General features: G+C 36.8%; 1 protein-coding gene across 3 annotated transcripts in view; it reads left to right on the forward strand.

The window, feature by feature from the left end:
- MLLT3 (MLLT3 super elongation complex subunit) overlaps positions 1–12690 on the forward strand; it is a 276072-nt gene that overhangs the window by 159098 nt on the left and 104284 nt on the right. For all 3 annotated transcript variants that reach the window (XM_024252692.3, XM_054519811.2, XM_054519812.2), the window contains exon 3: positions 5025–5107. In XM_024252692.3, coding sequence (XP_024108460.1) covers positions 5025–5107 — 83 coding nt within the window. The remainder of the gene's footprint in view (positions 1–5024; positions 5108–12690) is intronic.

Below are 12690 nucleotides of genomic sequence, written 5' to 3' on the forward strand. Positions count from 1 at the left end.
CTGGGCCATGTTCTTAACATAAGTATTCAGATGGCCATAAATCATAGCATCAAAACAAATAGGGTAAAGGGATGCTCTGGAGAGGAATCTACCAGCTGTTTTCCTGAGGTTTTGGGAAAAAACTGTTGCCTAATAATACTTCTAAAGTTTAAATGAAGGTCTTATGGAGTTGGCAGAGTTTTTTCTTTTGGTGCTAAAAAAAATGGCTCCTATTAATTACATTTATTTATTGAATATATATAAGTAATTTATTATATAATCACAAATATATTTATTCATTTACAGAGCATTTATTTCTCTGTACCAAGCATAGCTCTTTGTCAAATCTTTTACTTCTAACAAGAATATTAAAATTTTCAGTAAGGACTTTTAATAAGTAAGGGTTTGACTTATTTCTAACTAATTAAAAGTCCTTGCTTATTGAAAATTTGCCAGATCATTTTCTTTTCCCCCTTTCCATGTGTTTTTCTTCCTTGTGTATATGTTTTCCAACTAAAAATTAATAGTTTATTGGTCAATGTATGGTTAGCATCATACTACATATTATATATTTGAATCTATATTGTGTCTGTTATTTTGAAAAGCCATTTCAGGGAAAAATGCAATTAAACCCAATTACACTTCTTTTTAAACAAACAAAAACTTTGATCTGTTTCTCTCAGGCATGAATTTTCATTATCGTATCCTAATAGACCTTACATGGTACATGGGATTAATTACACAAAGAGAGTTTTGAAAACCTCTCCCAATTAGAGTCTTGGAGTACATGGGTAGTAATGTGTGGATGGAGAGGAGAAGGGGAGTAGTTATTTACGGCAGTTGAATATTAGTTTCAAAATGGCCTTAGAGATCTGGCCCAGTTGATTAACTCCGTTGCTTAACATGTGGTACTCTCAGAACTAGGACCAGTTCCACAGTACTCAAGAATAATTTCCTCTGTAGCAACACTTTTCTATCACCTGCACCAATTTTTTAAAAGTTTTAAAAGTTTATGTTGATAGTAGCGAGTTTGGAGAAGAATTTGATTGGTTACTGTCAACTCACCACTTCTATTGGAAAAGCAACTTCTTTGGCAGTGGTAAATCAGTGAAGGGTAGCGTAAGTCTTTTAAAAGTTAAATTTGACAAACATTTGTTGGGTACATATTATTTGGCTCAATGGTAGTGTCAGGCATTACAGAGATGAATAATGATTGTGGTTGCTGACTTTGAAGGGGGTCTGTCTAGTGGAGGAGTCTGAGAGGGAAATGACTTACCTTCTGACCTGTTCATTGCAACAAGATCATGGAAGAGAGCCAAGGGAGATGTTCTGAAAGAGCTAACATCTGGGCTGGATATTTACAGATGAAAAAAGCTTTTAATGATTTTGCCTGAATTAATATGTGAGAATGCATATGCGTATAATAGAACATGAGAATTTAAAAAATAAATGTTAATTATCCCATTTTATTGTCACCTAAAGAGTTTAATGGCTTTCTAAAGGTGAATATTCCTTCAGTAGCTTCTGAAACTTGGCCTTTTATGACATAGAGCTTAAGGATGATCTGATTCTTGAACAATCAAGAGGAAGAATTAGTTTAAGGGTTTAGAATGCTTAGCTATCATAAGCTTGATGCCGTGAGAGAAGAGACTCTCAATGAAGAAGTTTTGCAAGTGACAGAAGGTGATCCCTCCCAAACATGGTTCTACTAGTTCAAAAAAGAATTGCTTTATATCTAATGTACTATCCCTACTGGCTAAGATGTTTCTAAGTTTTAACCTCTGTTTCTTCTTTTGAACTAAGAAACTCATACTAATTCTGATCATAAAATACCCAAATAAACAACTTCCCCTAATTTGACTTTCTTCAGATTAGAACTGTAAGTTTTTATTTACATGGCTACTGATTTTCTAGCCTGTTTATTGTGTGTAAAAAGTTCCTATGGTTTGCTTCTAATTAAGAACTCAGTGGTTTACAGACATTGTTCATTGTTATTGATGAAATTGTTGCATTTAAAAATAATTATATGAATTGGTAAACAGTTTCTTATAAAATCACACTTCTATACAATATTAGTACATAGCAAGTCATTTCCTTTAAAGGGTGGGGAAAAAAATCCAAAGACATTCAACGATAAGATGTGCTCATTATCAGCTGTTTCTGATAATAGGAGCAATTCGCATTCAGAATAGAGAAAATGAATTATACAAAAGGGCATATAGAGGATCAGCTATAACTTCTCTGGCATATGCAGCAGCCCACAAAATAAACTACCTTCCAATGACATTGGCATGATTAATCCCAAGCAACCTGGACACTGAAATTGCTGTTCTGAAAAGGGGCTTTGCAGCCTGGAAGTGTCATAAGCATAACACTAGCCTTCTTGCTAAGGTGGGGTGGGGGCTGCTCAGTGCATTTAGTGAGACTCTCTCACTTCTCCCTAGTGTTCACAGTATTTGAATATTCATGATGGGTTGACAGGTGGTCAGTGAATGCAAGGCTGAAGCCACTCTGGATCCTTTCACTTTTTTGTTTTTCTATTAGAGAAACTTATAAGGTCATGTGAGATGCCTCATTCTTGATTTACTTCTTTGGATGTCAGTTTGGGGCAATTTTCCTAAGGTGGGCTTCAGTTTACATTTTTGTAACCATATTTTTGCTTGTGGAATGTCTTAACCAATTTCCAGGTACATTATCAACATCATCTCTGTAATAAAAGTGCCTCACGCTTCTGTTTCCTTACATATAGTCTCCTTGTATGTCGATGGCTGTGCCTTCAGTTGTGTAGATGGTGTTTCCTCTTCTTTAAAGGGAGAGAAAACATAGGCTGTCCAGAGAATATTCAATCCAGGGCTGTGGGCCTGAGTCTTCTGACCCAAATCTAGGGCCCTTGCTTGCTGCATCCTGTTTATTTTCATCCAAAAGGCTACGTGGCAATTGGGTGTTTTATGGTTAGATTTCCTGCCTTGCTCGAGTCACTTACTGAGAACTTAGGCGCCAGGCCCTGTGCTGCATCTTTTACACACATCACTGTGCTTAACCATTCAGGATGCTTTAACAAAGTACCATCCACTGGATGGCTTATAAACAACACAAATGGACTTCTCACAGTTCTGGAGACTGAAAGTCCCAGATCAGAGTGCCAGCATGGTGGGATTCTGGTGGGGGCCCTCCTGAGACTTGCAGACTGCTGTCTTCTCACCATGTCCTCACATAGAGGAAGGGGCAAGAGAGCTCTCTAGGGTGCTAATCCCATTCATGAGGTTTCCACCTTCATGACCTAATCACCTTCAAAATTCCTACCTCCTGATAGGATTTCAATTTATGAGGTTTAGGGGAATACAAACATTCAGTTCATAACGGTCACCTTGTTTAGTCTTCAGATTGTCTAGAAGAGGAACCCAGAGATCTAAGATGAAATAATTTTGCAGAGGTAGCTTGCCTAGTCTGAGGAGGATCATGGATTGGTACCCAAGTATTCTGGGCTGCTGTCGCCTGAGCCCTTGACACTCTATCTTCTTGAGGTGAATGTGCTTTCTGTCCTTGAGAAGTGAAAGGAAATTAGCAGATAAGATCCTTCAAAATATGGTCATAAGGAACTCTGTTCAGTGTCAAGGCACTGATTCAGGCAGTTAACTTTTTGGGAGGACAAACGGAAAATAGATGGTAATGCTTTGTGGTCTAGAAAGATCTTGTGAAGAAATTAGAATTTGAATTTGCAGAGGATACTAAGAGTAGCTTCAAGATGTGGTGGAAGGGACAGGAGGAGGACCAGGCACGGGTGGGAAATGCTGGGCACATTTTGGGGAAATGCATTGGAATAAAGTAGAGGGGTTTTGGTAGTTGACAAAAGGACAGGTAAACTGGGGCTGCTGAAGAGGACTCAGGGCATCAGTGTGTGTGGCCTTGATATTTGGCATGTACATGTTTACTTTGTGTTACCACCAAAATGCAGTCTTAACTAGAATGGTTTCAGTTGGCTTGTGACTGATTTTTGTTTAATTGAAATTTTAGTGGAATGAAATCCTATTTGGCTTCTTAGGGTCTCTCATTCCCCAAGAGCTTGCCTAATAGTCTTGCTTCCTTTTAACTCCATGAGAAATAAAAGCCTTATTGTTTCTTGTGTATTCTTATGATGTGATTAGATCTTAAGTGTTTACATGTATATTGGTATTTTAGTAAACATTCCTTTTGGGTGGGTGAAGGAGGGAGATTATGCGTCATTGAGAAACTCTGGGTTTGGGATTTTCTAAGGAAAGAGGATGGCATAGAAGTCAGGACATCTCTAGGCCAGGCATGGTGGGTCATGCCTGTAATCCCAACACTTTGGGAGGCTGAAGCGGACAGATCACCTGAGGTCGGGAGTTCAAGACCAGCCTGACCAACATGGAGAAACCTCGTCTCTACTAAAAATACAAAATTAGCCTGGTGTGGCGGCGCATGCCTGTAATCGCAGCTGACTCGAGAGGCTGAGGCAGGAGAATCGCTTGAACCAGGGAGGCAAAGGTTGTGGTGAGCCGAGATCACACCATTGCACTCCAGCTTGGGCAACAAGAGTGAAACTCCATCTCAAAAAAAAAAAAAAAAAAAAAGATGTCAGGAAGTCAGGACATCTCAGACAAGTCAGGAGTTAAGGTGGGGAGTGATTTGCATCAAAGACTAGACATAGATAATACTCTTGTTAGGAAGCTTACAGTTCTTTTCAAACTTTGGGTCATAGAGAGCAATCATCAGTTTCCCTAAAGCTTTTGGGCAGGGTAATAACAAGTGAAGTTCACTCATTAATAATCGTGGTTGATTGTGATGAGCTATTCTCCACCAAGATTTGAATAAATGACTTACATATCTGCTTTACATAAGAGAAATTATTGTTATAGTTTCTGGAGAAGAAATAAAGGATAGATCGGAGACTCAACTGGGGGTTTGGCAAGGGGCTATGAAAATCGCGTGTGATCTAGATGGTAGAACGGGATTTTTTTTAAAAAAGAAGAATGTCTTTTTGTCTATTATTCTCATCTTACCTATTTTCTTTTTTAATGTTGCAGTGTGCAAAGATCCACCTTACAAAGTAGAAGAATCTGGGTATGCTGGTTTCATTTTGCCAATTGAGGTTTATTTTAAAAACAAGGTATGTAATCTTTACCCATTAATCTTTCAGTAGAAGATCCATCATTAGCCAAATGATGTTTAAAATAATTTTGACTCATAAGCACTTCTGTCACTAGATGATTTTAAAATAAAAGTTAAATTTGTCTTCTAGGAATTTTGGCTATCATTACCCTTAATTATCAAGGAAGTGGCTAGAAGATAATTTTAATTATATGAAGTCAGATTATGTGAAATTCATTAAGTGTTCCTTTAAAGAGAGGAGTGATTACCATTTTGGAAAAGATAAATATGTTTGTAAAATAGAAAAGAAGAATTACAGTTTTTCAGTAAAATGCTTCTTTTCTCATTTTCATATCTGTAGAATTTTTTTGAGGCTTGCAAAGAATAATCTAATTTTATCTTTAGCTGGTACCCACACCATACATGTATATAGTTATTTCAACTTCGGATATATGGATTTTACTGGATTTAAAAGTTCTCAGGCCAGGCGCGGTGGCTCACACCCGTAATCCCAGCACTTTGGGAGGCCAAGGCGGGCGGATCACTTGAGGTCAGGAGTTCGAGACCAGCCTGGCCAACATGGTGAAACCTCGTCTCTACTAAAAATACAAAAATTAGCCAAGTATGGTGGTGGATGCCTGTAATTCCAGCTACATAGGAGGCTGAGGCAAGAGAATCACTTGAACCTGGGAGGCGGAGATGGCAGTGAGCCGAGATCGCACCACTGCACTCCAGCCAGGGTGACAGAGTGAAGCTCCATTTTTTTTCTCAAAAAAAAAAAAAAAAAAGTTTTTAGCAGTACATATGTGGCATAACACACAGACTGTATAATACCAAACAAATTGGTCAACCTCTGTGGGGCTTACTTTCCTTATTTATGAAATGAGGAGATAAGAGTACTTACCTCATAAGGTGGTTAGTAGGATTAGATAAAATAAACTTATGCAAAGTATTTAGAATAGTAACTTATAGATAAGCACTTCAAAATGCTAATTATTATATCATATTCCTTATTTTTCCTCCAGAGATATCATAATTTCTAAAACCTGCTGAAAAGTCAGGTAATTGGCTTTTTTTTTCTTTTAAGGAACTGAGCAAATAGGATGTCGTGTTATCCAAACCAGTGCTCAGTAAAGTATGGTTCTTGGGATAGCATTAGCATTACCCTAAGAACAGGTTAGAAATGAGATTCTCAAATTCTACCCAGATGTATCAAATCAGAATCTCTGGAGGCAGGGCCTAGGAATCTGCATATTTACTAGTCCTTCTGATGCTCAGTAAGTAAGAGAACCACTGATAAGCCACTCTTTAATGTGCAATCCCTTCCACTGGAACAGTGTCACACTGGCCTTTTTAACTTATAGCAGTCTCAGTCCTCAATTCAGCAGTTAGAAAGTGTTAAAACCAGATTCGTGATCTAGGTCTTTCTCTCCATTGGCTATACTCCTAATTTCTGTGCCTTCTAGCAGTAACTCTTTGCTAGAATAATGATTGTCTTTCTTAGTGGTGATACCACTGAATCGTTGACATATTTGTCATCAAATCAAATTTGTTGAGATGTATTTATGTGTGCTCATGTGACATGCCTTCACATTGAAGTGCTCATTTTTGTCATTTCAAGTTCAATTTCCCTTAAGAAAATGGTTTTTGGCTTTATTTCTTCTGTTTTTCCTTCACCACCAATTTCTCCAATACTCGTTACTTGTTATTTTCTATTATAGTCATCCTAGTAGATGTGAAGTATACCTCATTTTGGTTTTATATGCATTTCTTTGATGATTTATGAGTTTGAACATCTTTTCATGTGCTCGTTGTTCATTTGTATGTTTTTTTGGAGAAGTGACTATTCATATCTCACTTTGCTCACTTTTCAGTGTACTTTTAATTTAAGTGGTATGTTTACGGGAAGGAATTTAGAGGCTGTCTCTATCTCCCATATTCCCCACTACCCTTTTAATATCTTAGAAGTTTAAGTGATGAAGATCATATGGTGCTTTTCTTCCCTCTTGTCACACCTTCATAGCCAGTGTTTTAATTTCATCTAGGGATTGGGCTACACCATAGGAAGAATCTGGCCCTTCAAGCTAGCAAAGTTCTTAACTCAAAGAAATTAAAGAATACGCAATTATGATCTCTTATGAGAAGACCATAATGGTTATGATTATATCACTGTCTTCCCACCAGCAAAGTTAGTTTGACATTGCATTGACTTCAGTTTGGAAATAATGATGCAGTGAAGTATCTTCTCTCTTTTCTTGTTTTTAACTCTTCTGGTCATTTGTACAAGCTCTGAGTTGAACAGAGGAATCTGTTTTATGAATTGCTCAGTTTCCTGCTTTACAAAAATAACTGGAATTTCCCCACATGCCAGATTTAAGAAGAATACAAGTAAAGGATGAAGAGGTAGCAAGTATCACTCCCTACCATACGCACACGCACACACACACGCGTGTGCATACACACACACACACACACACACACACTTCAGTCTTCTTGAAATTCATGGAACAGAGTAAAAGCAAGATATAATGAAGGCACATTGGGTAGTCATTATGACTGTAAGACATATATCCATTTTGTGAGGGATTTTATTTTCTTAAAATATAAAGGAAGAAAGCAGCATATGAGATGAAAAACATCTCTTCCTTTGTGGCCATTATAAAATAGACACTTTTGGAACATTGTAGATTTTCTGTTTACTATATAGATTAGCTAATTTCTATTTTCTAGTTTTAGGCTTTCTTTAAAATTTCATACATAATAATGATTGCTGTTTTCACATGTACACAATAATACATATATATTTCAGTGTTTGTAATATAGAAAGGTAGGATACACCTAATTGGCCCTATGTAGAGATGTGGATTAATAAATGGTAATTAAGTAATCCATAGAATTCTGTACAGTACTTAATGTGGCAACATGAGTAAATCTCAAAAAATGATGACTTAAAAGTTGCAGAAATATATGTGCATGGTTATATCATTTGTGTATTTTTTAAAGAAATTATTGAAATGAGTAATGGTGTTCTGGAGAGGTATGTATTTAGTATAAGAGCATATGTTGGAATGACAACACAGGAACTTAAGGGCATTAGTTACTGGAGGAGAGGAATGAAGAAGCTTACATATATAAAGTTTTGTTTTTTGTTTTGTGTTTTGTTTTGTTTTGTTTTGTTTTGATGGGGTTTCACTCTGTCACCCAGGCTGGAGTGCAGTGGCGCAATCTCAGCTCACTGCAGCCTCCACTTCCTGAGATCAAGTGATCCTTCCACCTCAGCTTCCCAAGTAGCTGGGACCACAGGCATGCACCACCACACCTGGCTAATTTTTGTAATTTTTGTAGAGACAGGGTTTCACCATGTTGCCCAGGATGATTTCGAGCTCCTGAGCTCAAGTGATCTGCCCACCTCTGCCTCCCAAAGTGCTAGGATTACAGGTGTGAGCCGCCCCAAGTGGCCAAATTTTATTTCTTTAAAGAAAAAGATAAAGCAAATCTCTGGAAGTGTTATCTGTTTAATCTCAGTAGAGGGCACATGGATATAGCATTTTTAAGTACTTTTCTATATGTTAGTAATTTCTTAATTAAAAAAGGAGTTATTGCTTTGCCACTTTTTTGTTTTCTTAGGATGTCTTAGAAACCAAATATTTGCTATAGTCTCATCTAGGTCTCTGAGCTAGATATTTTTGTTTCTTTATTTGTTCTAATTTAACTTGTAAGAGCACCTAATGTGAGATCTAGCTTCTTAACACATTTTAAGTGTATTAAGTGTACAATACCTTATTGTTGACTATAGTTGCAATGTATAGCAGATCTCTAGAGCTTATTCATCTTACTTAATTGAAACTTAATGCCTATTGATTGACAATTCATTTTCCTCTCTCCCCAGCCCATGGTAACCACCTTTCCAGTCTCTGATTTTATGAATTTAAAATCTTATATGATATCTGTTTTAGATATCTCATGTAAGTGGACTCAGATAGTACTCGTCTTTCTGTGTCTGGCTTATTCCCCAAGGTCCAGCTGGATATATTTTTTATTTTTCATGTTACTGAAATGATCCATTGGTAAAAATTTAATAGGTGTAGGCTCTTGCTTCAGAGTGTTCATTTCTTTCTTTTGCATATTTATTATTTATCCCTGGAGTTTATTCAACTCTGTCTTGAAGAATAAACATCCATTATAGTAATGGCATATTAGTCCCTTCTCACATTGTTATTAATACCCGAGACTGGGTAATTTATAAAGGAAATGGGTTTAATTGACTCACAGTTCTGCATGGCTGGGAAGGCCTCAAGAAACTTACAGTCATAGCGGAAGGGGAAGCAAACACGTCCTTCTTCACAAGGCGGCAGGAGAGAAAAATGCAGAGCAAAGTGGGGAAATGTCCCTTATAAAACCATCAGATCTTGTGAGAACTCACTTACTATCATGAGAACAGCATGAGGGAACACCCCCATTATCTAATTACCTCCCAAGACACATGGGGATTATAGGAACCACAATTCAAGATGAGATTTGGGTGGAGGCACAGCCAAACCATATCAAATGATTTATGAAAAAGTGTTGTTCAGAGTTTTCACAGGAATGAGGGAAAGCAGAAAAAATAATTCCAGGTAATGATGGAAGAGTCTTAATTCCACATATTAAAGATATCCTGTCCTTGGTCACATCCCCATCCTGTGTTTTTCCTGCTTCTCTAATGAGCTTGTCTTCAGTTCTGCTCATTTATTTGAGCTGTCAGGGTCAAGAGGGGTGGTAGAGTGTCAGTACTTCTCTTGAGTTTGTATATGTTAATTATGTCTTATTTTGTATTTGTGCTCAACAAAAAAACCCTATTTGTGAGAATTGTGTGTTTCAGAAACTCTAAACCAACAGGGATACTGAAACATTATCGATTTATGTTTGAAAGGATCGCATGCTTCTCTCTTTCAATCTGATCTCAGAAAAGAGAGAGTAAATGTCAAGGACTGAAGCTTCTGCAGAGTGAGAGAGGGTAACTTGATATTGCCAAAAACAGATTTCCACCTCTAGGAAATGTATTATTTATATATATAGAGCAAGCACATGCTTTCTCATTTGAACTTTGAAGAAGAATGTTTTCTGAGGAGCATAGACTGACATAATATCGATGTCTGCCTTCTAAGAGAAGATATTCAGTTGGCCAGAGCACAAGTTTATGAGTACTTTTTTCTTACTTAAAAAAAATCTTTAAAAAAATCATACTCAGGATTCAGAGAGTCATTTTCTGTGTTGCTTACCATTGGTTTTATTGAAAAGTGATGTTTTTTGTTCTGTTTTAGACTGTTGTAGACTATAAAGTGATGTTGATATTACCTCATTGTTTTTATGCTGGTAATTAATGTGTATTCTTCAATATGTTTTTGAATACAGGAGTATATATTTTCCTATATACTAGTAAAAGTATATGGAATAGAACTTAGGAGTTTTAGTCCTTTGACTACATTTAATGATTGTTAACTATTTGGTACAGTCTTCCCAGATTTCCCTCCATGTATTTACATAGATAAAATGTGTGTCAGCATAGAGATTGGCAGGGGCATGATTTAATATTTTTCTGTGACTTGCCTTTAATTCAATTAGCAATATGCCTTTCAAAGTCAGTATTTTTAAACACCTGAATGGTGTTATGTGGTAATGATGAAGATCATTCTTAGTTTCTTGCTATTCTAAGCAATGCTACCATGAACATTTAATAGTATATTTTTGTACTTATATCTGAATATTTGTGTGGAAGAGATTCTTAGAGGTAGAATTACTGGGTCAAACATCATATGTATTTGGTATGTTGATAGATATTGCCAAGATGTCTACCAAAAAGGCTTTACCAGTTTATGCTCCCAGTTACATGGCAGAAAACTGCCCTCCTTTTAAAATTAATTCTAAAGTTACATCTTCTGTTTTACAACTTGTGTTTTATAACTTCTGTCTGTAACTGAGGATAGACAGATAAAAAATGATCATAACTAAATGTGATAATTACATTAATAGAGGAATGCTATGAGGGACATCTAATTCAGATTATATTGGGAGAGTAAGAAAGACTTTCAGAGGAATTAATGCTTTAGCTGGGTGTTGAATAATGAGTTTGCATTAACTAGGCAATAGAGGGGAAGCTATGCTGGGAGGGAGGACATTTTAGGTGTGGGGAGCACGACTTGTGAAAGGCCAAATGAATGAGTTAATGTGAAGTATTGGGGAACTGCAGATGCTTCAAAGTTGTGGAAAAACAGTATAGTAAGAGATCAAAAGAAATATAGGAAAGGTAGTAAGAGACTGCAATGGTTATTCCAAGGAAGTGGGATTTTATTGCAGAAACTGATGAACCATTAAAGGCTTTTATATCAGTGGAAAGCTGTAATCTGATTTTTGTGTTAGAAAGATCATTCTCTGGTCACTGTGGGAAGTAGAATGAGGTAAGTTCAAAATCAGGAAGGACATCAAATGAAGAATGGTGGTGGTCTAAGCTAGGACAGTAGGCCTTAGAGGAAAGGATAGGTAGATCTGAAAGTTCATAAGGACGAATACCAAATAGAACTTAGAGAAAATTTGACTGTAGTCAGTGAGGAAGAAGGAACAGTTGGGAATGATTTTTGTGTAATTTAACCTTGGCAAGCAGTTAGAATTGCTGTTTTCCAAGATAATAGAGGATAGGACAAAAGACATATGAAGGTAACTTTAGTTTAACATAATGCATGAATTGGATGCTGCCATAAGTCAACCTGTGGAACACATGTATGTGGCAGTCAGTGAGAGCTGGGTTGGAGATACACTTAGGGGAGTCACTGTCACACAGGTGGAACTGACTCCTTGTGAATGGGTGTCATCTCCTTGGGAAACTTTGCAGAAAGGTAAAGGACATTTAAGGTCAGTGAAGAAAGAGAGGAAAGTCCTTGAAGAAGATTGAGAAGGAATAGCCAGTAAACTATGAGGAAAACCAGGAGAGAATGGCATCCTGATAAGAGAGAGAAAAAGTAGGTTTCATGTCAGATTGTAGTGGAAGTGAAGGGGTACTAAGGAAATGAATAGAGATTATGATTTGGGAAGTTTGGGTGAGGAGGTGGAAACCATGAATTTTGAGTAGTTAATTCCTATATTCTGACAGTTTCAGGTGCTAAGACCCTTGAGTCAAAAGAAATGGATTCAAATTATTTTGTTTCATCATGTATTAGTAATATAACAATAAAACAAGGCTCACATCTGCCCCAAAGAGTGCAGTGAGAATTAAATGAGAGGTCATTATTATCTTGAGTCTGTATTTTCACCTTGTGTGGCTAAAGATCAATGTGTAGAGAGGGATAAATGTTCAGTCAACTTAAGTAACGGCTTGAGAGTTGAACCTGGGTATCGGAAATTCTAACTATTGTATTCTTTTGCATAGGATGCTATTTTGTCCTAGTTATTTATTCAGAAAAATTCCATTCTTATTAATCTCACAGATACTTACTGCATTTCTACTGTGTAGGCATAAACTAGTTTTTGAGGGTACAATGGTGATTCAAACATTGATCCTACTTTCAACAGTCTTCTGATCCAGCAGGGTAAATGGTGATAATAAGAAGGCAATTATTCTAAGACATG

Source organism: Pongo abelii, chromosome 13, assembly GCF_028885655.2.
Source record: "Pongo abelii isolate AG06213 chromosome 13, NHGRI_mPonAbe1-v2.0_pri, whole genome shotgun sequence".
Taxonomy (NCBI): domain Eukaryota; kingdom Metazoa; phylum Chordata; class Mammalia; order Primates; family Hominidae; genus Pongo; species Pongo abelii.